Source organism: Oryctolagus cuniculus, chromosome 7 (genome assembly GCF_051225735.1).
Source record: "Oryctolagus cuniculus isolate XC-2025 breed Fujian yellow rabbit chromosome 7, ASM5122573v1, whole genome shotgun sequence".
Taxonomy (NCBI): Eukaryota; Metazoa; Chordata; class Mammalia; order Lagomorpha; family Leporidae; genus Oryctolagus; species Oryctolagus cuniculus.
This window is the reverse complement of record NC_142873.1, coordinates 132,259,553-132,283,431: the sequence shown is the minus strand read 5'-3', so window position 1 is coordinate 132,283,431 and position 23,879 is coordinate 132,259,553. Positions and strand designations below refer to the sequence as shown.

General features: G+C 58.9%; 1 protein-coding gene across 2 annotated transcripts; it reads right to left on the bottom strand.

Annotated features, from left to right (window-relative positions):
- Positions 1 to 8,159: 8,159 nt before the first annotated feature.
- On the bottom strand, positions 8,160 to 19,009 carry EDN2 (endothelin 2). Of its 2 annotated transcripts, none has more exons than XM_089336603.1 (5): positions 18,859 to 18,992; positions 18,363 to 18,519; positions 16,804 to 16,922; positions 15,875 to 15,973; positions 8,160 to 14,872 (listed from the first exon to the last, which is right to left on the bottom strand). In XM_089336603.1, the coding sequence occupies exons 1-5, from the start codon at positions 18,920 to 18,922 to the stop codon at positions 14,229 to 14,231; spliced, it is 1,083 nt and encodes a 360-aa protein (XP_089192729.1). In that variant the 5' UTR covers positions 18,923 to 18,992; the 3' UTR covers positions 8,160 to 14,228.
- Between the last annotated feature and the right edge of the window lie 4,870 nt (positions 19,010 to 23,879).

The following is a 23,879-nucleotide window of genomic DNA, read 5'->3' as shown; positions in this document are numbered from 1 at the left end:
GTTATGGGCAGATTCGTGTCCCACCCCATCCATATGTTGAAGCCCTGATCTTCCACTGTGATTGTGTCAGGCAGAATCCCTAGCAGGGAGGTGATTAAGGTTAGGTGAGGCCACGGCCATGGGGGTGGGGCTAGGGAGGGAGCCACTAGGACTGATGCCCTTCTAGGAGGAGGAAAAAATGCCCGAGAGCCGGGAGAGGCCAAGTGAAGACAGAGACAGAAGTTGGACAGACCAGGAAGAGTGGCCCCAGCAGAAACTGAAGCCCCAGGGCCTTGCGCTGGGACTCCCAGCCTCCGCATTGTGAGAAGAGTTCTGCAATGGAAGCCCCCTAGCGCGCGAGGCTTTGTGAGGGCTGCCCGAGCAGGCGGAGGCACCTGGCAGGTAAACTGCTCATTCTCAGCTTCCCGCGTCAGGCTCTGTGCCTCCGGAACCCAAACTGTGACAGGTGCTCGATTTCAGTAGGCATCAGGGAAATGCACGTGCAAACCACGTGACAGCACTTCATATTCATCCTAATGGCCAGAGGAAGTGGGGCGAGGTCAGGGCCGGTGAGGATGGGAAGATATGAAGCGGTCGTATGCGGTGGATGGAAATGTAAAATGGCAAAACACTTTCCAAATCTAGTATTCAGGGGTGTTGCTATGGCAGAGTGGGTTAAAGCTCTGGCCTGAAGCACCAGCATCCCATATGGGCACTGGTTCGAGACCTGGCTGCTCCACTTCCGATCCAGCTCTGTGCTGTGGCCTGGGAAAGCAGTAGAAGATGGCCCAAGTCCTTGGGCCCCTGCACCCTCGTGGGAGACCTGGAAGAAACTCCTGGCTCCTGGTTTCAGATCGGCGCAGCTCTGGCCATTGCGGCCAATTGGGGAATGAACCACCTAATGGAAGACCTCTCTCTCTCTCTCTCTCTGCCTCTCCTCTCTCTGTGTAACTCTGACTTTCAAATAAATAAATAAATCTTTTAAAAAATCTAGTATTGAGTACCTAATAAAGTTGAACATATGTAAACTCTATGACTTGGAAGTTTAACTCCTGGGTATACACGCAGCGGAAATACATACGCTTGTTCACCAAAAGGCAGGTGGGAAATTGTCCAAAACTCATAAAAGAGGATACAGTAATGGAATACATAAACAAGCAGTGGTATAATCAGGCAATGGAATACTATATAGCAATGAAAAGGAAACTTCTGTTATACACAGGTATATATACAACATTATTAATCCCAAAAATACAATGTTGTTCAAAAGTTGCCAGCCACAAAATAGTGGAAAGTGCAAGACCCAACTTGTGTAAGGTTCACAAGTGTGAGATTTATACAGGAGAACGCACAAATCGTGAATGCACAGCTCAGCTGACTTCCACACATTGTAGTTTGCATCTAGAGCAAGAAACAGGACGTGACCCCCAGAAGTCCCTGTGCCACCTGCCAGTCATACTCCCCCAGGGGAAGCCCCGGCCTCACTTCCAACAGCATCAGTCAGTTCTGCCTGCGTTAAAGCTGCATGCGTGGAGAACTCTGGCACGTGCGGCTTTGTTTTGTGTGTGCACTTTTCATGTGTGAGACCATTTGCACACGTCTGTGCAGCTGAAGTTCAACCTCGGGCTTCTGCTCTGGCTGGTTCCCTGGGGATCCCCGCCTGGGGCTGTCACAGCGGTGCTACTCCCAGCACACCAGGATGCACTGTTTCTCTGACACATGCCGGCATTTCTTGCAGGCGTTGACTCAGAAGTGGAATTGCGGCTCCACTGTTGGCACGGTTCTATTTCTCACTGTCTCTCTCCCTTCCCATCACCACCCTGGCTGATCCTAACTTAAGGGAGCCAGGAGGCCCCTGGTTCTCCCTCCAGGTTGAAGTCAGTGGGCCTCAGTTTCCCTCTGTGGCTGGAGCACACTGGCTCCAAAAGCTTCTCGAAGGAACAGGATTAGACTGTGGTCCCTTTAAACTCTTGGCCCAGTAACCGGCATACCTGAGGCCAAAGGTATCGCGAAGTGGGGCTGAAACTGCCGCCTGGCTCCAGCTGGCCCAATGTGGGAAGACAGCCAGCAGGTGAGCCTCGGGTCAGGGCCAGGCCAGGCAGAGGAAGGGCTGGACAGGACACGATCCTGACCGAAGTGCTCCCTGGGCAGGCGCCAGGCAGTCAACTCTGTGCCTTCCTGCACAGGGCCTGGCTTCTTCCCAGCCTGCCTGTTCCTCCCTGGCTCTCCACTGGCTCGCCGGGAACCAGGAAGGCTGCGTTGCTGGGCTGGGAGCCAGGAGGGATGGCAGGTGCTGACCTGGGCTGCTGGGGCATGGTCAGTCCCTTCCATGGCCAAGGAAGATAGATTCAGAGAGGTTAAGGGGCTCCTTGGAGTCACACAGGATTTGAACACAAGTTCACCTGGCTCTACAGACTGGTTTTTCCCAGCTTGGGAGGCCAGCTGCCTTGGGGCCGAGCCGGGGTGACTTTGGCCAACTCCCCAAGTGAAGCCGTGCCTTTCACAATGTGTGGGCTCCCACCAGCAGAACCTGGGTCCTCTAGGGTAAGCTGTCGCCGCACAGGGAGGCCTGTAGGGAGAAGGGGCCAGAGATGCCCATCTGCTGCTGTGTGTGCCAGTGGCTGCCTGGCGGAGCCGCAGAGGGGCTGCTCAGATCCCCGTGCTCCCTTCCTCCGCGCTGTCCCTTCACCCCGGGGGAGCCGCGATTCTCACCCAGGGCTCCACCCCAGCAGCCTCCCTGCTCCGCCTGCGCAAAGCGGCCTGGGGTTTCCGGGCGCAGGTGTTTGGAGACCGCTTCCCCGTAGCAGGGAGGAGGCATGGGTGTGGACCCCTGGCTGAGATAAGCCCTGCCAGGCAAGACCACGCTCACACCCATACCCTCTCTCCCTCAGCACCCACTCTGGCCTGTTGCTGGGTGCATTGCAGGCAGCAGCCGCACCACCTCGCAGCCGCCTGTGCTCCCCAGGATTGCCCTGGACACCCTCTAGGCTGCCTGTGATCTTGACCAAGGCCTGGATCCCCCCTGACTTGTGTGTGGGGGTTCAGCTACTGGGCATCCGCAGCTCCTCCCCCTGCCACCCCAGCCATTGCCTCTCAGTGGAGGTTGGGACTCACAGAGACCCAAACTAGGATGGAAGGGCAAGGAGTCTGAGTTGATCCCAGGAAGCCTCAGGGCATGTGAGAAGTGAGGCAGGGGAGGCAGCCAACCCAGGCAGGTTAGTGAGCAGCAGGTGGGCACCTGGGCCCAGCTTGCTCCACACCTGCGGGAGACGGCGCAGGAAGGGCTCAGAGCTGCTGCTGTCTGGAGGAGGCGGCTGGGACATTTATCCACAGCCAGCTCCATTTCCCCATCCTGAGGGCTGCTCGGAGGACGTGAACCTTGAACTCTGGCACTTTCATTAGCTCTGGGGCAGACACCTGCCAAGGGCACGTGGGTGGGCAGAGAGAGCCTGGGGGTGGCCCTGGCAGCCAGCGGCGCAGATCTGGCTCTGGGGCTGACTCATCTTCTCTAAGGGTCAATTCCTACAAAACGAGGATGGAAGTTGCTTGCTGCAGGTGCGAGGTGCGAGGTGAGGCTTGCACGAGATAAGGCTTGGGGTGGGGCTGCGCTGGAGGAGGTTGGTCCCCTCTCTCTGGGGCAAGGATCGGGCTGACTCACCTGGACTGGGGCTCCCAACATACCTGTTGTGTGTGCCAAACACTGCCATTCCCTGAGCCCTCCCCCGCCCCCTGCTGCCCTCTTTATCACCCGTATTGAAAATCAAACACTGACTGTTTTCTGAGCCACGTGAGGCAGGTCCGGGGAAGTAGGGGGAACCCAGGGATGCCATGAGCCTGTTCTTACCCTACTGAGTCCACAGTTCAGTTGGGAAGACAAACGGGTGGCCAGGTGATGGCATGGCCATGGGCATTGGCTGGCCACTAGAAGCTTGTAAGGGGCAAGGAGGCTGTGCAGGAGAGAGGGGCACAGATGGAGATCCCTCCGGGGGCAGTAGGAGAGGGCAGGTGGGCGCCAGAGCTGGCCCAGAAGCCCAGGTGTTACATACGAGGCAATGGCCTTGCCCAGTTGGTGTCAGGGTTTGCAGGTCCAGGCTCTGTACACTCTCCCGACTCCAACCAAGCCAGAGTGGGCGGGGCTGCAGCTCGGAGCCGGGCAGCCTTAGAAAATGAGGCAGGGACTCTGCTCTCTCTCCTCCTCCCCTCCTTGTCTTAATCCCTGTAAGCACAGATCCAACCCGGGTTATCTCAGGCCCCCTGGGGCTGGGGCTGGGGCTGGGGCTGGGAAACCCTTCCCTTCATGCCCTTTATTCAAACCCCATCTGAATTTTTCATCTATGATATAGTCATGTTTGTTTTTAAAATAAATAACATTTCTAATGACTTGCTAATTACTAAAATAATTAATCTACATGTAAATAAAACAAGATGTTGAGAGTTTCCGCGGTGGTGGTGGTGTCCCTGGGTGTGTGCAGGAGGTGGAGGTCTAGGGTCGGTGTGGCTGCGGGCTGGAGCACCCGTGGGGCAGCCCGCCCTCGTATGCACGTGCTGGACCTTGCAGATCCACGGGGGGGGGGGGCAGCATTTCGTGCACACCCCAAGCACATGCGCTTGTGCACATGGTCAGGTGAGCCAGCTGAGGAAGGCCGGCCCCTCCCCCTCAAGGCCCCAGGGCAGGTCACGGAGGCTGAGGGCTGACGTCCGCCAAGGAGGGACAGATCCCTGCTGTCAGCACGGGCAGACACTGGAAAGGCTTCTGTCTTAGGGGGAAGGAAGTGGAACTCCGGGGATCCCCGGGTCTCTCCCCTTCTTCAGGCAGAGCCTAACCAGCTAGGTCTCTTTCACACATCAGGGTCTGGGGTGGGCCACACAACCTGGATCAGAGTCCTTGGGTTCGAGTCCTAGCCCCACTCTCATGTGCATCTGGGAAGCAGCAGGTGACGGCTCAAGGAGACCCAGATGGAGTCCCAGGCTCCTGGCTTTGGCCTGGCCCAGCTATGGCTGTTGGGGGCATTTGGAGAGTGAATCAGTAGATGGAAAATCATTCTCTAGCTCTGTCTCTCTGCCTTTCAAGCAAATAAAAAATCAGTGAATTTAAAAAATCACTTTCCCCTCCAGCTCCACCAACAACGAGAGTGGTAAATCCAGGGCCGCAGGGATTCGGGGAAACAGGCACTTGGCTCAGCCGCTGCAGGTTGGGGGGACATCCGGGCTCCGCCTGCCCTCTGACCCAGCGGCTCCCTCTCCTGTGTGGACAAAGATGCATGCACAGGTGTTGGCCACCCGGCACCAGCAGCAGCTGATCTACACTGTGGGCTACTGTGGGCCTGCTGGCTAAAACAGAGATGGAGCGGATCCATGCACAATGAGTTACAGCGAGGACCCCACTGCGGAGGAAAGCTGGTCACAGGAGAGGGAACCCTACGTTTCCTTCTATGTTCCCTTAAAAATGAGATGCAAAATACATTCCTGAGCCCAGAGAGGCAGGCCTGAGCCCCACTTCCGTTCTAAATGAAGTCACAACTTTTACTCATGCTCTGTATTACCTCTGTCATGAAAGAGAAAGTGGAGGCCCCGCGGAATGAGAGACATGTTCAAGGCCATGGTCGGGCAGCCGCACCCAAGGCCTCTCTCTCTGCTGCCCGGTGGCTGGGCTGTGGCGTCCGAGGTAGGAGAGCGCTGGGGGGGCCCAGGCTGGGGCTGACGATGCTTAGTGAGGGCCACCCACCTGTGCCGAGACGGCACCGCTCCACCACCGTGTGTGGTGACGTCCCTGGCCTGCAGCCCTTGGCTGCACCACCTCTGGGAATGCTGCCGGGGGGGCCACCTTTGCAGAGTGCCTGCTGGGAGTCTCCCCTGGCTCAGCCTGCCAGATGCACTGACCTCCACTGCCCTACCCGACAGACGAGGCAGTGTGGTGCAGTGGGCAGGCCACGGTCTCCGGAGGCGGACTTGTGGGGCAAGGCCCACCCCTGCTGTTCCCACCACCGCTGCTCACCGGGAGGAGACCAAGGTGGGTTGTTTCATCTCTCTGAGCCTCAGTCTTTGTCTATACGATGGCAGTGATAGTGATGGGGTGACTGGGGGTTAAAACCAAGTCCCTAGGGGTGTTGTGGGTTAAGCCACCACTTGAGATGCCAGCATCCCACATCCAAGTACCTGTCCAAGTCCTAGCTACTCTGCTTCTAATCCAGCTCCCTGCTAAGGCACCTGGGAAGGCAGTGGAGGATGGCCCAGGCACTTGGATCCCTGCCACCCACGTGGGAGACCCAGATGGAGTTCCTGGCTCCCATTTTGGCTTGGCCCAGACCTGGCTGGTGCAGTCCTTTGGGGAGTGAACCAGTAGATGAAAAATCTCTCTCTCTCTCTCATCTCTCTCATCTGTCTTCTCTGTCACTCTGCCTTTCAAATAAATAAATCCTAAATAATAATAATAATAATATAAGTCCCTAGACCCAAAGTAGAAGCAACCCAAATGTTCACGGATGTCTGAACGCATAAGGAAAATGTGGCTCTCACTACAAGGGAATATTATCCAGTTGTTAAAAGGAACGAAGCACATGCATGCTATAGCACAGATGGATCTGGGAAATATTTTATTAACTGAAAAAAGACACAAGGCCACATAGCATGTAATTTGCTTACGTTTAATTTATGTGGAATGACTAGAGCAGGCAAATCTGTGGACAGAGAAGTAGATTAGCGCTTGCCTAGGCCTGGAGGAAGGGCAGGGCACACAGGAAGTGGCAGCTAACGGGCGAGGGGTTTATTTTTGGGAGTGGGGTGGAGATGTTCTGGCATCGGACTGTGCTGACGACTGTGTCACGTTACAAACGTACTAGAAGCCACTGAACTGTGGACTGTAAAAGAGAATTTTTTTTCCCAAAGAAAGCTTTTGTTTGAGGAATACAGACTTCACGCATTTGCTAAGTACAACTTTAGAAATACAGTGTTTTTTCCCACCGTACCCGCCTTCCCACTCACTCTCCCACCCTCCTCCTCCCTCTCCCACTCCCAGTCCTATTCTTTACTAATATCTATCTTTTTTAAGATTTTATTTATTTATTTGACAGGTAGAGTTATAGATAGTGAGAGAGAGAGACAGAGAGAAAGGTCTTCCTTTTCTGTTGGTTCATCCCCCAAATGGCCACCACGGCTGGAACTATGCCGATCCGAAGCTAGGAGCCAGGTGCCTCCTCCTGGTCTCCCATGCAGGTGCAGGGCCCAAGCACTTGGGCCATCCTCCACTGCACTCCCGGGCTACAGCAGAGAGCTGGACTGGAAGAGGAGCAGCCGGGACTAGAACCCGGAGCCCATATGGGATGCTGGCGCCGCAGGCGGAGGATTAACCCAGTGAGCCGTGGAGCCAGCCCCTACTAATATCTATTTACAATTAACTTTATACGCAGAAGACCAACTCTGTACTAGGTAAAGAGTTCAACACTTTGCACAAAAAACAAAAAAGCAAAAAAAAAGTTCCTCAACAGTTGGGACAAGGGCTGTACAAAGTCATTGCATCTTGATGTTAATTTCACTTTTTTTTTGAGAAACTTAACTAACTTTAAAGAAGCATCCAAGAATGATACATATTTTGCAAGCACTTAGACATAACTATAACTTGTGAGACATAAGAATATCCTCCACTTAATACATTAAAAGAAAGTTAGTGCTTGAGAAGGAGTTTTATCATTAATTAAGGAAGCGCCTAAGAAAACAAGCAATGGAGCTGAAACTTATGAGACATATGACTATCCTCCACTTAATACACTAAAGCGAAGCCGGTGCTGCGGCTCAATAAGCTAATTCTCCGCCTGTGGTGCCGGCACCCCAGGTTCTAGTCCCGGTTGGGGCACCTCTTCCAGTCCAGCTCTGCTGTGGCCCAGGAAGGCAGTGGAGGATGGCCAAGTCCTTGGGTGCTGCACCCGCATGGGAGACCAGGAGGAAGCACCTGGCTCCTGGCTTCGGATTGGTGCAGCGCCAGCCGTAGCAGCTATTAGGGGGGTGAACCAACGGAAGGAAGACCTTTCTCTCTGTCTCTCTCACTGTCTAACTCTGCCTGTCAAAAAAAAAAAAAAAAAAAATACACTAAAGCTAAATAAATCTCTGAGAACAAGCTTTACTGTTAACTCTCATAATACAACTCTTCGAGGACAGAGGTCCTGCATGGGAAGTTAGTGCACAGTGACTCCAGCTGTTAATTTAACAATTAAGACTTAAAAGGGGGAATTTTATAATGTGTGGGCTACATCTCAAAAAAGAATGCAGCAAAGATTAACTTGAAATGAATAGAAACAATTTCGTACAGTGTACCACACAGTGTTATTTTATTGGTGTCGTATGGAGGGAGAAAAATTCTTTCCTCCACTCTCATGTCCTTACACGGGGACCTGCAACTTAAACTGACACATTAGCAGACGAGGCGTCCAAATGTTATTGGATGTAAATAATCTGGCCCTGACCTCCACAGAAGCCTTCTCTGAATGCAGCGAGGACCCAGAGCTTCTACCAGTCAGACTGCAGGGCTTCACAAACCTGGAAGGAGCTACTTAAGGTGGAAGAGGTTTGTTTTGGCCCACAGTTTGCAGGTTCAGAGTCCAGGATCCTGTGGCCCCAAGAGTGTGGCGTCTGATAAGGGTGGCGGAGGGAGTTCATGGTGAGCCAGGGAGCAGGGAAGGCAGGCAGGGAGATCGGCTTGCATAACCAGCCCTGGGGGAGGGGATGGAGAAACACCTTAGGCGGGCACGCCCCCTTGACCTAAGCACCTCCCACTAGGCTCCCTCCCAGACACCATAACTGGAGCAGGCCTCCACCCTTAATTCATCAACCATTACCAGGAATCTACTAACCAGGAACGGAAGACTTGGTTTAAAAGCCTGCTGGGGTTGGGGAGCCCATTCACCCCCAGAGCACCTTAACAAAGGGCAGTAAGCTCGTGGAGCCCCGACCCTCTGGGTGCCCACTTCCTGTTCCATGCTGAGCCTGCACTCTTCCCGGTAAAGGATCTGGGTGGGGAAGCACCTGCAGCAGGTGAAACCGGAGGCAGTAGGAGGCAGGCCGGCTTTTAGGCTGGGAGGCGGGGCAGAGAGTGCTTCCCCCACGTGCTGCTCCTATTGCCTTTAGCTCAAAACAGTCCTCAAGCCAAAGGGGTGTGTGTGTGTGTGTGTCCCCGTCGGTCATTCTGACTCCTTCAGGGAACACGGACAAGCTTCACTATCTGCCCATGGGCTCCCCAGTGCATTACGGTGCCGCCTTGTCATGATGTATTACCACATCACGAAGACAATCATGTTTTGGAAACCTTTTATAAGTAAGTAAAGTGCTCAGGACGACACGTGGCACTTCCTGAGTGCTCAGTGCCAGCTGTTATGGGCAAACCCCAGGACAGATGCGTCAGGTCGAGCTTCATCCCCTTGTGGCCCGTGGGGACACTGAGGCTCAGAGCCTGGCAGGACTGCGGCCATGCTGCCCTGCTGCTCTGCCCACCCCGTCTCCATGGCTCTCTGGTTGGAAGGCCGTGGCCAGCCCACCCTGGCACCGCTGGGGGCCTTTGAGAGAGGGACGCAGGCCCCGCGTGAGACTGAACTGATTGATGGGGAGGGCCCAGGCAGCAGGATGGGACCCAGATGCAGGGAGACCCTGGAGAGAGACAGGCTCACTGCCTGCAGCCCGGCTGTGTTGCGGGGGATAGCCCAGGGCGGGGGGGACCCTGCGCCTGGGCCCGGGGATGTGTCCTTCCCGCCCTACCGCCAGTAGGACAGGCAGCCCACCTTAGTGGGCATCGGTCTCCCGCGGGTTGTGATGAGCACACCCTTGGGGCCCAGGCCCCGGGCTCACACGCCAGCTTCCTTGCTTCTGTTTTCTGATCACATGACCCTGGGGGGAGGGGGACGTTCGCCTCTCTGAGCCTCAGAGAGCCAAGGCCGGTGCTCACGGCCCGGCCCTGATGGGGACTAGACGGGACGTGAACGCAGCGTATAGCAGGGCTGCCCGGCTGAGGCTGGCGCTCTCAGTGTGTGGGCCTGGCGGCCAGGGGCTGGTCCCTTGAGGGCCTGTCCCCCAGCTCCTGGCCCGCAGACCCTCTGGCTGCCTTCAGCATCCAGTGATGGACAGGCTGGGCTGGCGGCGTCCTGCCAGGCCTGTCCTGGCAGCTGCTCCCACAAGGCGAGGCCCTGTGAGCTCCGGAGAATTAATTAGGCTGCATTCCTCTTCCAGGGCGCGCACGGCCCCCTCCTGAGCTGCCGCGGGCTCTTGGCTCAGCTCCCTGGCAGGCGGAGGCGAGGCCTGCACTCCGCTCGCTCGCTGGAGCTCCTGTCCTGGCCCTGCCTTGCTTAGCGGCGCTCACAGGCTCCCCATCACTCAAGGTCAAATCCTTGGCATTGGATGCTGCTCCCAGCTGGGCCCCTGGCTGTCCCATGCTCCCGCCAGAAAGGCCTCATGCCAGGGGCCTCACGGTGCAGTCCTTCCCCCTGTCCCCTACACCCGCCACCTCCTCCCCTGTGCTTGGCCCTCCTCTGTCTTCCCAGCCAGCCCGTAAGAGCCTGGAGGGCAGCAGAGTGGTGGCCAGGGGCAAGGGGCACTATTGGCGGGTGTCCCAGGCAGGGAGGGCTTCTCACAGGAGCCGTGTCTGAGGCTGGGGGTGGGAGGCCGGGGAATGACAGGTGCTGTGGGGCTCCCTTGCGCAGAGCACTGCTGCCTCCAAAGCCGGGTGCTCAGGGCTCCACATGCTCTCAGGAGGAGCCCCGCCCACCAGTTCCCCAGGGCCTCCTCCCTGTGAAGATGGGAGCCATCACCTCCACGATTCCCTGTGCCTGGAACCCTCTTCTCCACCCTCCTCCTTCACTTGATTGACTCCCTGGGAGCTGGGCCTATATGTTACCTATATGTAACTATATGTAACTATATGTTACCTCCTCCAGGAAGCCACCTGGGCTCCCCCTCCCCAGAAGCTGCATCAAAGGGTGGATGTTCCCCTATCAGAGAGCTCAGGATAGAGTTGGGAGTCCGGTGTTTAAATCCCAGCTCAGCCACATCCTAGCTGTGTGACTTTGAGCAAGTTACATAGCCTCTCTGAGTTTCTACCTCTTCAAAGTTTTTTTTTTTTTTTAAGATTGATGATCAATATATCGGAAAGGCAGAGAGACTGTAAGAGAGGAGGAGACACACAGAAAGAGACAGAGATCTCCCATCCACTGGTTCACTCCCCAAATGGCCTCAACAGCCAGGTCCAGGCCAGGCAAAAGCCAGGAGCCAGGAACTCCTTCGGGGTCTCCCACATGGGTGCAGGGGCCGAAGCACTTGGGCCACCTTCCACTGCCTTCCTGGGCCATTAGCAGGGAGCTGGATGGGAAGTGGAGCAGCTGGAACCCCTGCTCTGACAGGGGACGCTGGGGTCTCTGCACCGCAACGCCGGCCCCTCCGTCGCCTCTTCTGACAAATGGGAACGATGCGGAGAGAGCTCGCTGCATGAGGTTTCCAGAAGGAAGCATGGAGCTATCTGTGCAAAGCACTTGGCAAGTGCTCAGTAAAGTTAGGTATCAATTTTATCTGAATGGTGAACAATGCCTTCCTGGTGGCTGTCAGCTGGCCTGAGCGGCAGGAGCAGTGTCTGTCCAGCCCCAGAGCTTCCGCCGAGGGTATTATTCATCATCGTGGAATGACTGGTGGCCACATTCCCATCGCTGATTGCTCTGATAGGCAAATGACTGTTCTGCACTGGAACTCAGCGCCCTGGACTCCATTTTCAAAGACTGGCAGGGAGAGGAGACTCCCAGTGCTCTTTCCAGGGTAGGGTGGGGCGGGGTGGGGCCGGGTGGCCGAGGACCCACCTGCCGCCTCCCTGTGCCTGCCTGGGCTTCTGGCAGCAGAGTCCCAATGGGGCCCCACCCCCACTGCACCTGCACTCTGCTGGTGCCTGTATCCCCAGTACACTTGGGTCAGCCCATGCCCCATGCTGGCCTAGGTTCCAGTCACAAGGACCACAGATTTGACTCAAGAAGCCTTAGGGGAAAAAAAAAATCCCTGTTAGGAATTTACTGAAAAAGCAAGGACAGGGCAGGTTTCTGTCCTGTAGACCCCCAAACTCCCCACCCGCCAGACCCTCTGCATCTGCGGTTCCTCCTGACCTGGCGGCTGCATCCCACACTTCCTTCTTGGCATCTTCCCAAACCTGAGCCCACTTCTGGGCCAGCTGCCTGGACTGTGGCCCAGGAGGGAACATCGACACGGTGGGGGGCGGCCACGATCGTTTGGGGCTGGACGAGGGCCAGGGCAGGGCCCCCTAAGGTGCCCAGGACAGAGGCTTGCATTTCTTGGGATGAAGGATCTGAGGGGACACAGTGTCACCCTGGCCTGTACCTGCCTCCTGGGCCGCCTCTCTTCCCTTTAATCATTGCACAATCATTTGGGTCACTGATCTCTGAACCGGGGCCAGGGCTCTGGGGCCTGTGCCAAGGGCAGTGGGCGCCTGCCACCCTGGACGTCCCACAACCTCAACCAGGACCTGTCAGGCCCTGCCAAGCCTCTACAGCAGCTGTGGGCAGCAGGGGGCCTGGGCGGAGCTGGGCTTTAGAAAGGTTGCCCAGGGAGGACTGGTCAGGGCTGAGGGCGAGTGAGGAGGCAGGCGGCCAGGAAGCGAAGTCACCTGCAGCTCTCATGGGGCCACAGTGCATCCTGGCTGGGGCCGACCCAGCCCAGCCTGGAGACAGCACTTTGCCTCTCTCCCACTGCAGCTGAGCCTGACGCCAGGGGGAACCGCTCTCCCCAGCAACTCCTTCTGAATGGCCCGCCCCTTGGGAACTCCAAAGCAACTGCTAAGGTCAAGGTGGGCAGTGGGTGGGGCAGCCCCAGCCCACGCCTGGGCTGCTCAACTTGGCCTTCAAGGCCTCCCTGGCTTCACCCCCTTGCCAGGCTCCACTCACGGTGTGGACGCGGGGCAGGGGAGGGGCCTCCCCGGGGTCCTCCTTTGTCACCTCCACTTGCACACCAGCAATTCCCTCCTGATTGTCTTTCTGCTTCCTCCTGCCTCACCCTGAGGTTCCAGGAGAATGGGTGCAGGGGCACCCAGCCCAGCCCAGTTGGCCCCAGGCTCTCCCTCCCTGCAGGCCCTTTGCCTCGGTCCCTGGCCCCTGCACTGCAGCATGGCCGCTGACAGCTGGAGGAAGCCGCCCTACCTCTTGCGAGGCCCTGGGCTGAGCCCAGCCCCATGATCGCCGAGTTAGTGCTGCCCACGGGAGCGGAAGCAGTGTTTGCCATTTCCCCAGCTCAGATGAAGAGTCTGGGGCTCAGAAAGACAGAGAGCGTGGTGGACGGTGCTCCAGGAAGTCAGCACTCACCTCCGTCCTGGGCATCCGTGCTCCAGCTGTGCGATCGAGGACGCTCCCCTGCCTTCTCTGCCTCAGTTCTCTCATCGAAGAATGGAGAATGATCCAAGGCCCCGCCGCAGACGATGGAACGAGTTGATCCGGGTCAAGTGTGCGGTACAGCAGTATGCAGCAGGAGCTCAATGCACGTCAACATGATGGGCTTCCACGAGGGGCTCAGGGTTGTTTCACGGACAAAGCGGGGCAGGTGCAGCATAGTTATTGCTCCGTCCATCCGTTCTCCCTGAGAGCTGGCTCAGCCACAGCCTGCAAGGTTCACCCACAGAGCAGTTTGCTGGGTACATGCAGCGACCGGCGGGAGTACCCCTGGCAGCAGGCTGTCCCTAGGATCCTGATGAGCCGCCTCTTGGGCTTGGCAGAATTGGCAAACAGTGTGACAGCCCTGGGCTTCTTATACCGAAGAAGTGCGGGATCCCATTGCGGCAGGGCCCTGCCAAAGGGCCCTCGGGGAGGGGCAAGGCTGGGCCCCACCCTCAGCGGCCAGACTTGCCTGGGGCCCTGGAGCCTTGAACTCAACCCCTGTGCAGGCTGGAGCAGGAGGCGCTCTCCACACCCTCATGGTCCTGGCTCCTTCTAAATGTGCCTTTGGCAAAGAAGGCCTGGCCTTGGACTACTGGCCTGCAGGTGCCACTGAGGAGCAGGGCAGACAAGAGCCCAGAGAGGCCAGGTCGCATGCAGAGATGCCCAGCTTTGGCCACCTGCTCCTGGCCCCTTCCTCCGCTTCCTGAGTCCCCCTAACTTCCTTGCAGCCCCTTCCAGGAGGAGCCCGCTTCCCCTGGTCAGCCAATTCAGACTATCCGAGCTCCATTTCATCATTTATTACAAACACAAGTTGCAAGGCAAGTAATTGGGGGGGGGGGTTCTAAGAATACATTAAAATAAATAATTGCAGTTCTCAAAGTTCTCGGAGCAAAAAGATATGTACAGACAGGTGAGGCACAGCTGCAACAAGGGTGCCTCACCAGGAGCACACGAAGGGTACGCTCCCACAAGGACTCTGGGCAGGACGAGCCAGGGAGGGCGAATGGAGGCCCTTTTGGGGGGCCCGGCCAGCCTCCAGGACCAGCTTAGGCATGAGTGTCCACTGCTGCATGGTCGCTCCTGGCTGGTGGCCCAATAGGCAGGTCTTGGTGTCCATGGTGTTCCCCATGCAGGTCCCTCCAGCAAGGCTGTGCACCCGCAGCCAATACGGGGAGGCTGCTCTGCATTCTGGTGGCCCACGACTTTCCTAGGCAGCACGAGGGCCCGGAGCTGCCTCAAGGGAGGCTCCTCACTGTGGCGGGGAGGCCAGGTTTGTGCCAACCCCGGGCAGAGGGGTCCAGCCGGCTGGGCCCAAGGCCTTGGCGCCGGGTCTCCTGCAAGCCCTGGACAGCCCCTCTCCTGTGTCCACATGGTTTTCTTCTTGGTATTCCCTGTGGTAGTGCTATCTCTTCCTGTGCCTGGAGTGTGTGGTCCTGGGCTCCCTTGTCGCCTCCTGCTGTCGCTTGGCAAAGAGAGTCTTGGCTGCAGAAATGTCCCTGGGAATTGAGAGGGGGGGTCAGGTGAGCACCTCAGGAGATAGGGACTGTCCCAAAGCTTCCCACGCTGGCCACTGGCAGGGTCTGGGTCGTGGCTGCCCTGGGGTCAGAGGGCGGCCACAGCCTGGAAGCAAGGTCTGTACTTCAAGGGCAGGCCAGACCAGGACAGACAAGGCCAGACCAGGCCGGGAAGCTTCTCTGCCCCCAGGGGCTTCGACAAAGCTGGTGTGCAACATCACCACGTCGGAAAGTGCAGATGGCCAAGTGCGGCACGGGGATCTCGCGTGAGCTGCCCTCCCATCTGCATACCTATGCCTGGCCTTTTCCCAAAGATGGGAAATCCTGGGGACCCGCCGTGGGCCCCAGCCCCGTCCAGCTCCAAGGAGCTGTGAGTGTAAGGCAGGGACGACCCATAGCTGCAGGGCACCCTCGCGCCTGTGCTGGGCCCTACTGGGCCTCACAGCGCCCCGGTGCAGTGCACAGTTCTTGTTCCTTGTTTCAAACACAGAAGCCTGCCCCGGAGAAGCTGAGCGATGAGCCCAAGGTCACCAAGCTCATTGTGGCAGGGCCAGGGGCCCAATCAGGCCGTCTCTGCTCAGTGGCCGCCCCCAGATAGATTTCTGTTCACAAGTCAGTATGGCCAGGCAACCCACTGGGTACCCAGCCTTGAGCTGGGTCCTAAGGCCATGTGCAGGGAGACCCCCATGTTGGCGAGGGCAAGGGGGTAGGCTGGGCGGGCAGCCCCCAGCATGTGGGAAATGCCTGATTCAGACTCAGCCGGAAGGAACAACGGGGGGTCTTCCCAGCCATGTGCTCTCAAACCTCTACTAGGGGAGTGGTCAAGAGCAGACTCTGGAGTCAGCCAGAGTGCTGTGTGACCGTGAGCAAGTGGCTTCACCTCTCTGGACCTCAGTTCCCTTGGATGCCCAGCCTTGCCTCGGCGAAGAGCAAGGGAAAGGTGCACGGCATATGGGGGGTGCTCGGGGTGCAGGTGCTCCTCACCTGAGTGTCCGCAGGAGCTCGCCTGGAGTGGCCCACGTCTTGCCAGCCTGGAACGCGTCTGCAGAGGACTGGCTGCCTGGGACCCCCACGGCGTCGGCCCTGCAGGGACAGCAATGGGGCCCAGGTGAGGGGCTGTCCTCGGCCCTGAAGCCTCCTGGCTGTGGGCCCAGCCCAGCCCCCACCGCACGCACTGCCCTCAGGAGCAGATCCATTTCCAGTCCTGTGCACCTGGCTCCCTTCCTTTCGCAGGTGGGGTGGGAAAACTGAGCTGCCGGGAATGCGTTCCTGGCCTCAGAAAGAGGCCTTCCCAGAATCTGGCCACCTGCGGCTGCAGGGGAAACTGAGGCAGGGAGGAGCCCCAGCCTGAGGTCCCAAGGAGGAGTTTCTCGTAAACCACCATGGGAACTGGAGTCTGGGATTTGGAAGCCAGCTCCTGCTTTCCCAAACGGTCCACGTGCAGGAGGGAAGGGACACAAGCTCCCGCCCCTTTTACAGATGGGAAAACGGAGACCTAGGGAAGTAGGAGACTTGGCAAAGTCCCCCCCGCACCGCGCCCAGAAGGTGGGGTGCCATAGCTCCCCAGCTCCAGCTGCAACTCGGGGAGCTCTGAGTTTGGGTGTAAGCCGAGGAGGGGTGGGCCTGATGGGACAGATCCAGCCCTCCAGACTGCTGTGCGCCTGAGGTGACAAGCCCTGCATCCTCTCTGGCTGGCGCCACCCCACTCATCACCTGGGGAGAATCCCTCCCACCCGGGAGTGAGGCCCCCAGAGCCGGGCAGCTGGAGGCTCTCTGGGCTGGCTGGGTCTGGGCAGGAAGGGATGCTGCCCACAAACCCCGGGCAGCCTGGGGTCCTTGCTAGCTACTCTGTTCCCTGGGGCAGGTCTAGGCTAGCGGCTGCCACTACCCTTGCAAGCCAGGTGCCCACTTACCGGGATCTTTGGTGGCAGAAGGTGGCACAGGCGGGGTCCCTGGCGCTGGAGCACTCACAGCGCCCTGGTAGGGAGCGGCGCCGGCGTCTTGGCGGGTTTCCCAGGCCGTAAGGAGCTGTCTGTCTGTGGGCAGGCAGCCAGCAAGGTAGTGGTGCGGGGCGGGGAGAGAGTGAGAGCAGGAGAGAGCGAGACAGCGAGAGAGAGAGAGAGAGAGAGAGAGAGCGCGAGCGAGAGAGCATTAGATAAGCGGCCACCATTGGGGCGCAGGGACGATCCACACCGCCTCCAGGCCACCAGGGCAAAATTGACCAGTCCTTGACCTCAAGAAGTCCCACCACTGAAGCCACCGGCTTCTCTGTGTGTCCAGGGAGCCCTGGCAAGAATCCTGTGTGGCCTGGGCCTCTGTGCTGGGCTGGGCTTTCCCAGGCTAGGGCAGGAGGGGCCCTCCCAGCCCTCCCTTCCTCCCTCCTAGACAGGAACCTGGCTGGGCCCCGGCCCCAAAAAAGGCTCTCAGCTAGCCCTGGAGGAAGGGCGGACCCTCCCTCTCACAGAAGTAAACACCCAGCCTCCCAGCTCCACTGCCCCCACCTGGGCACCTCTTGCCTGGAGGGGTGACCAGTTATGCCTTAGAGCTTGGACTGAAAAACAGGTGTGTGTGTGCGTGTGTGTGTGTGTGTGTGTGTATGTTCAGGTGGGATTGATTTCAGATTAAGAGTCTCACCAAGGCAGGGCAGGGGCAGGGCCAGGGCCCTGTGCCGGTTGGACCAGCACCTCTGGGTGACAGAGCTAATTTTAGACACTGTGGCTGGAACTGTAGTGACTGCAGGTAGACCAGCAGGCAGGGACTGGCAGGGTTCCCACCCCGAGAGCGCTTGCATGAGGATTAGCTCCACACACGCTTACGTGCAGGGCTTCTGCTGCCTTTTGCAATTTGGGGAAGGTAAAAAAAAAAAAAACACAAACACACACAGGAACTCCAACTTGAGGTATGCACTGGCCTGGAGGCAGCGCGGGTGCAGGCAGAGCAGACGGCGCTAGCTCCCTCCCACCCCTCTTTGCTGCGTATCACAGGACAGATTTCTCACCTGTCACTCGGGGACAACACCAGGTCCTGCCTTGTGGGGAGGATGGGGGCTCACGGGATGCTACTGCACGTGCAGGGCTGGCAGAGGGCCCGGCCCAGCCAGGACACCATGCTGTCAATAATAGTATTTTTCTTGGAAGCCCGTGCAGAGGCAGCCTGGCGGGGCAGGTGCGTATTCCGGTGCCCCCTGACCCGGGGTGCAGCCTGCCAAGCACTCCTTCCTGTGTGATCGTCAGAAATGCACCTCACCTCCCTGAGCCTCACGACTCTGCTCTTGGAAACGTGGAGCCAACACTTTGCACTAGCTGCTGAGAACAGCCCTCCACATGGCTGGGGAACTATTGCAATCAGCCCCCTGCCCCCTTCTGGGGGCCCAGGGAGAGCCCGGCTGTGCCAGAGCCTCCTCGACATGCTGGCAGCCCCCATCCAGGCCCCCAGCCCAAGCAGCCCCCGCCCAGACCCCTCCGATGCTCACCCGGGAGTGTTCACCCAGATGATGTCCAGGTGGCAGAAGTAGACGCACTCTTTGTCGAGCCAGGAGCTGCAGGAGCAACGGCGGAGCCGCAGGTGGGCGCCGCGGGCACGGGGTGAGGATGCCGGCTGCTCCAAGGTGGCGGCAGCCTGGTCCTTCCCTGCACGCACAGGAGGAGAAAGAAGCGAAGGGGTGTTCAAGGTGCCTGGCACAGCCTGGGATGGGGGGCCCGCTTGGCCCCTCCTCTTGCACAATCGAGGAAGTTGGCACTCTCCCTGCTCAGGAGCACGGGCCAGCCCGGGGAAGCCCCAGCAGCTGCCCCGTGCCTGCAGCAGCTGCCCTGGGCCTGCAGCCCTTCTGCCCCCCACCGTGCCTGCAGCATCCTGCCCCTGATTGCTCTCTGCTGGCCTGGGGGGCACTGCAGCCCCAGCAGGGAGACATCCACACCGACAGAGCGCAGGAGCTGCGGTAGCAGGTGAGGCAGGGCAGGGCAGCTCACCTTCGTGCAGGGCCACGAGCAGGGCTAGAGCGACAGAGCACCAGGCGGTGGGCACAGACACCATAGCAGCGGCGGGGTGTGCGGCTGGACCGGAGCAGGGAGCGCCTGTTGCCAGCGTCCTACAGCTCAGCTGAGCAGACAGCTCATTGCCTCAGTGCCCTGCCCTGCTCCTTCTTATAACAGCAGGCACTGCGCCCCGCCCCGGCTGGTCCAGCCCTGCCCCGCTGCACCGGCGGGCAGCCAGCCAGGGACACCGCCTCCTCCCCGGGGCGCCCGGCCCGCCCTGGCCTCCGTGGGGCCGGGGGAGGGAGGGGGGAGTCTCTGCTCCTCCCTCCGCACCTCTGCAAGTCCCCAGGCTCTCCCTGTAGGCCCCTAGGGGCCCCTCCAAGTCCCTCCAGGCTTTCTCAAGTCACCCCCACAGGGCTCCAAACCCCCCCCCCCCCACTTACTTGTAGCTGTCCCATGGTCTTGCCCAGAGCTGAGAGGTTTTTTTTTTTTTTTTTTTTTTGAAGGATACCCTGCTGTGCGCCCTGCTTACCCAGTGCCAAACAGGCTGAGGACACCCCTGTTCTGTGGGGGGAAGCAGAAGGCCTGCTCAAGGCTGTGTGGCCCAGGGCTAGCCAGAACCATCTCTGGGCCTGCCCCTCTCAGTGAAGGTTACGGCTCACCCCTGACCTCTGCCCAGCCCAGAGCTGCCTCGTTCTATCTCGCCAGGGAGTGCCCTCTGCCTCCATTTGCTGCCCCTGCCCCCTAGATACCTTCCAGAGGCGGTTTAGCTGTGCAGCCCTGGCCAAGGACACCCCTCCCCGCCTCAGTTTCCTTGTCTGCAAGGAACTGCTTGTTCCCTTGAGACTGAAAAGATGGCTTTGGGGCCACTTCCTGAAAGATGGCTGCCTGGGCGCATGCAGTGCCCCTGGAATGGACCGGGTGGCGTGTCCTGGCCCACCTCAGTGCCACTGATGTCCGAAAGGCAAGGCAGGAGAGGGGCTCCCTGGCGCTGACCCTCGGCCCCTGGTAGCTCTGCAGCCTAGAAGGCAGGGATGCCCCAGTGCTGAGCTCAGCAGCTTGTGGGACTAAGCGCTCGGGAACTGGGGGTCGCCCCCTATCCCTACCCCAGCCTGGCTCAGAGTCTACTTCCTGCAGCGTCTCTCCAGGGACTTGGGCCCTAGGCTCCCCAGGAGAGGCCTTCTCATTTCTGGGAATCCCCAGGCCTGTGCCGCTGTGCCTGCCTGACTCATGGCACCGGGCTTATCTCCCCAGCCATCTTGAGGGCTGGAGCTCCCGAGAAGGCTGCCCTGCACGTGGCGTGGCAGCAGCCCTGTGAGTCTCTCTCAGGGGAATGCGGTCCCACGTGCCTGGCTTTGGACTCCGGGTCCCAGGCTGCCCACTCTCTGGTTCTTGAATTCAGCATTTCCCTTGCCACTCCCCCACATGAAGGAGAGCGACCACAAAGCACAGCGATGTGGCTTCTTCCTGGGGCACGTGGGCGTGGGTCTGGATCCCTGGGAAGCTGGGCAGAACCAACAGAGGGCAAGGCCTTCTTTCCCTGAGGCTGCAGGAGGTGAGAATGAGCCTTCCTGGGCACCTACTATGTGCTCTGACGACTCCTCACCACCACCGCCACCCCACCCCGGGAGGCTGCTGTGACCACCAGGGTGTGAGAGCCATGACTGCCCACGAGGAGGCTCAGAGAGGAGCAAGGCCCCACTGAGGCCACACAGCCGGCAGCCGGCAGAGCCAGCGCTCAAAGCCCCGGCTCTGTCTCTCAAGCAAACCGCAAGTGACTCCATGTGCGGGGTTCACGGGCGCCCCGACACGGTGCCTCTCTAAGAGTCCAGAGTACTTCTGGAAGGAGGTGAGCAATCCCCACGGTCATGTATGCTGCCTCCCACAGCAAATAAGTACGTGTAAATAGGAAATAAAGCGGGGGGGGGGGCGGGTGGAAGATTCAAACCACTGGACTGTGAAGGGAGGTCCGTGGGGAGGTGGGGGGGTGAGGGTGGCCAGGAAAACAAATGGGGGGGTGCAGAGAAAGACGGGTAGGGAGAGTGTAGGGGAACAAGGAAGCTGCTTGGGAGTGAGAAAGAAAGGGCTTGGATTTGAGAAAGCAAAAGAGAAAGACCCTGGGAGTCTAGGGAAGGCGCTAATGTGTCTAATCTCTACACAAATGCAAAGCGCCTGCCCCGGACAATAGCGGCCCAGAGGCTCCAGGCTCGGAAACATAATAGAAGCATTAAATGAACCTGGAGACGAGAGCCCCCGCTGGTGTGAAAAGCGGATGACGACAGGGCAGGGGCCACTGCCCAGGCTGCTCCGGGTCAGCACGGGAGGCGCGACCTGTGCCCAGCTCCAGTTTCTCTCCGTCCCTGCCCCTGGCTCCAGCTGGGCCGGCGGGGCTCCTCTGTGAAATGGAGAGGCACTCCTGCCCCCAGAGCCCGTGAGAGCCCAGCTCTCAAGGGTGAGGCCGTTCCCGGAACGGGGCTGCCTCACTGACGAGACTCCGTTTCCAGCTAGAAGAAAGTGAGCTGAACTCAAAATAGCCAGCCCCTGCCCCCTGGGTCTCTGAGCTCGGGCCTGATGCCACCTCTGCCCCTGCTGGCTGGCCCTACTGTACACTCTGGCCCAGCCAAATGCCCCAGACGGCAGGCCTGCAGCATCCCCAGTGCAACCCGGCCCTGCTACCTTCCCCAGATTTGTAAGGGCTGTGGCGAGAGGTGCACCTGTTCCAATCTGGGCGGAATCTTCTGTGTCCAGAGTGATCCTGGCACCAGCCCCATCTGAGAAGGGGAGCTCGGTGGGGAGGGCCTTCGAGGTGTGTTTCTAGGTGGGACACCGTGATAGACACCTCCATCTGCAAATCCCGTCCAGACTCCACTCCTGCATGGCAGATAGGACAACGGGGCGCCCAGAGGAAGAGCAACTTGCTCCAGACATTGGTGAGGCTGGGCCATCTCCCTGTGCTCCCCACGCTTCCCTCTCAACCCCTGCACCAAGAGTACACAGGGCCCATGAGGGCAGCGGTCCAGCAGCCATGGACACAGAGTGAGGATTTCGTGCCCGGGTGGCAAGGTCCCACGCAGCATGGATGGGCTGGAGCAGGTGGCTGGTGTTGCAATCCAGGCTCTGCACTGGGAGCTCTGGACTTCAAGCCTTGCGGCCTAGGCCTTGGCCTGGCCCTTCCCTAGCCTCAGTGGCCTTGCCTCCTCCTTGAGGGGGGAGGTGCCCTCAGCTCTATTGCCTGTGGCTGAGCCAAGTTCAGAACCCCACAGGTGGACAGGTGGACTCCGTGGTTGCATCTCTGGGAAACTAGGAACTTCCCCCTCATCACACGGCCACACCGGGTTTCCGGAAGTTCTGCTTGTAGTGCCGTTGGGGAGGTGCGTGGCCACAGGCACCTAAACAGAGGGCAGCTGGGTGGAGGAGCCAGCCTGGGCTGGGGGCTGTAGCACTGACACTCCCATCCCGGCTTGCCCCCAAAGCTGCAAGTAGGCTGCCTCCCCCTGGGGCCTGTGGCCGCTCAGCCTCAGGGCCTCCCTCGGGTGGGTGGTCTGGGCCGCCTGCCATGGCCCCGGCTCTCCCTGAGCCAGCAGGACCTGCTACCACCCACGCCCTCGTGCCCACACTGGGTGTCCACAGCTGGGCCTGTGGGACCCAGCCCCTGGTTTCCATGGCTTCACTCAGAGGACACCCCAGTTCCTCCTCCTCCTCTCTCCACCTCGGCCTGTTTGGGAAGATTTATATCTGCACATAAGCTGTACTTTTATAGGAATAATTCCTGGGCCCTGCTTGTTATTAATCCAGGCCAATCCAGAACAGGGTCATCCAGGCCCACGGAACTGCTTGAATTTCAGCTGAAAGTAGATACTGTGCAGTCGAAGCACCCTGGGCAGGCGGCCGCGTGCGTTCTGCCGGACTCGTTGGAAGAAGAAAACCGAGCCAGGGACACGGCGTCTAGGATGGAGGTCTCTGCACTCGGCACTTTTGAGCTACCTCCGCGGAGCCATGGGCCTTGGGTCACTCAGCCTCTGGGGGTAGAGGGCAGGCACTTGCTATGTTCCCAGCCCTGTGCTAAGTGATTGACACACGCGCACTCCGGGAACTGTCACAATGTACCATGGGGTACCGTGGCTGGTCCCTGTTTCACCAGTGAGGAAACTCAAGCTGAGAGAGGGGATGAGACTTGCCCGGCGTCAGATGGCGAGGAAGCAGTGGCGTCCCAGGAGACAGAAGGCCTGGGAAGCACTGGAGCTCCAGCTCTGAGCCCTGTGTGCCCACACGACGCTTCTGCAGCCTCCCAGCCCTGGGGAGCCCCCTGCAGCAGCTCTTCTCCAGGGGGACAACTCCCTGCTCTTCCAGGCAGCCAGCCATAGGCAGGCTCAGAGAGTGGGGGGCCCAGGAGCACAGGCAGCCCTCTCCCATGTCCCAAAATGCAGCACAGGGCCCCTGCCTAAGATGCCAGTGGCTGAGGTCCGGCCACAGCCCTTAGCTTGGCATGAGGGCTCATTCTTATTTCACTAGATTCCCAAAACAGGCCCGGGAGACAGGCCGGGTTCATGATTCTTACTGCAGGTGCGGTCTCAGTGGAAGTGACTCACTCAGGGCAACACAATGAGCAAGGGGCAGAGCTTTCCCCCTTAAATGCATCTGCGATGAGACCAGTAGCCTACAGCACATCTATTCAGCGATCTCTCATCTGCCCACCTATCCATCCTTCCATCTGTCCATCCAGCTCCAAGCTTCCATCCATTCACCTGTCTCTGCATCCATCTACACTGCCCAATCTCCCATGTAGCCATCGATCCTCTATCCATCAGTCGTCCATTCACCTGTACATCACCCATCTGTACAACATCCCACATATCCACCCACCCATCCATCCATCCATCCAAGCTCCATGGATCCAACTATACATCCACATATGTCCAACCTCCGATGTAACCATCTATCCTCTACCCATCATCCACCTGTGCCTCCATGCATCCATCTGTCCATCCACCCACCCGTCCTTCATCCATGTGTCT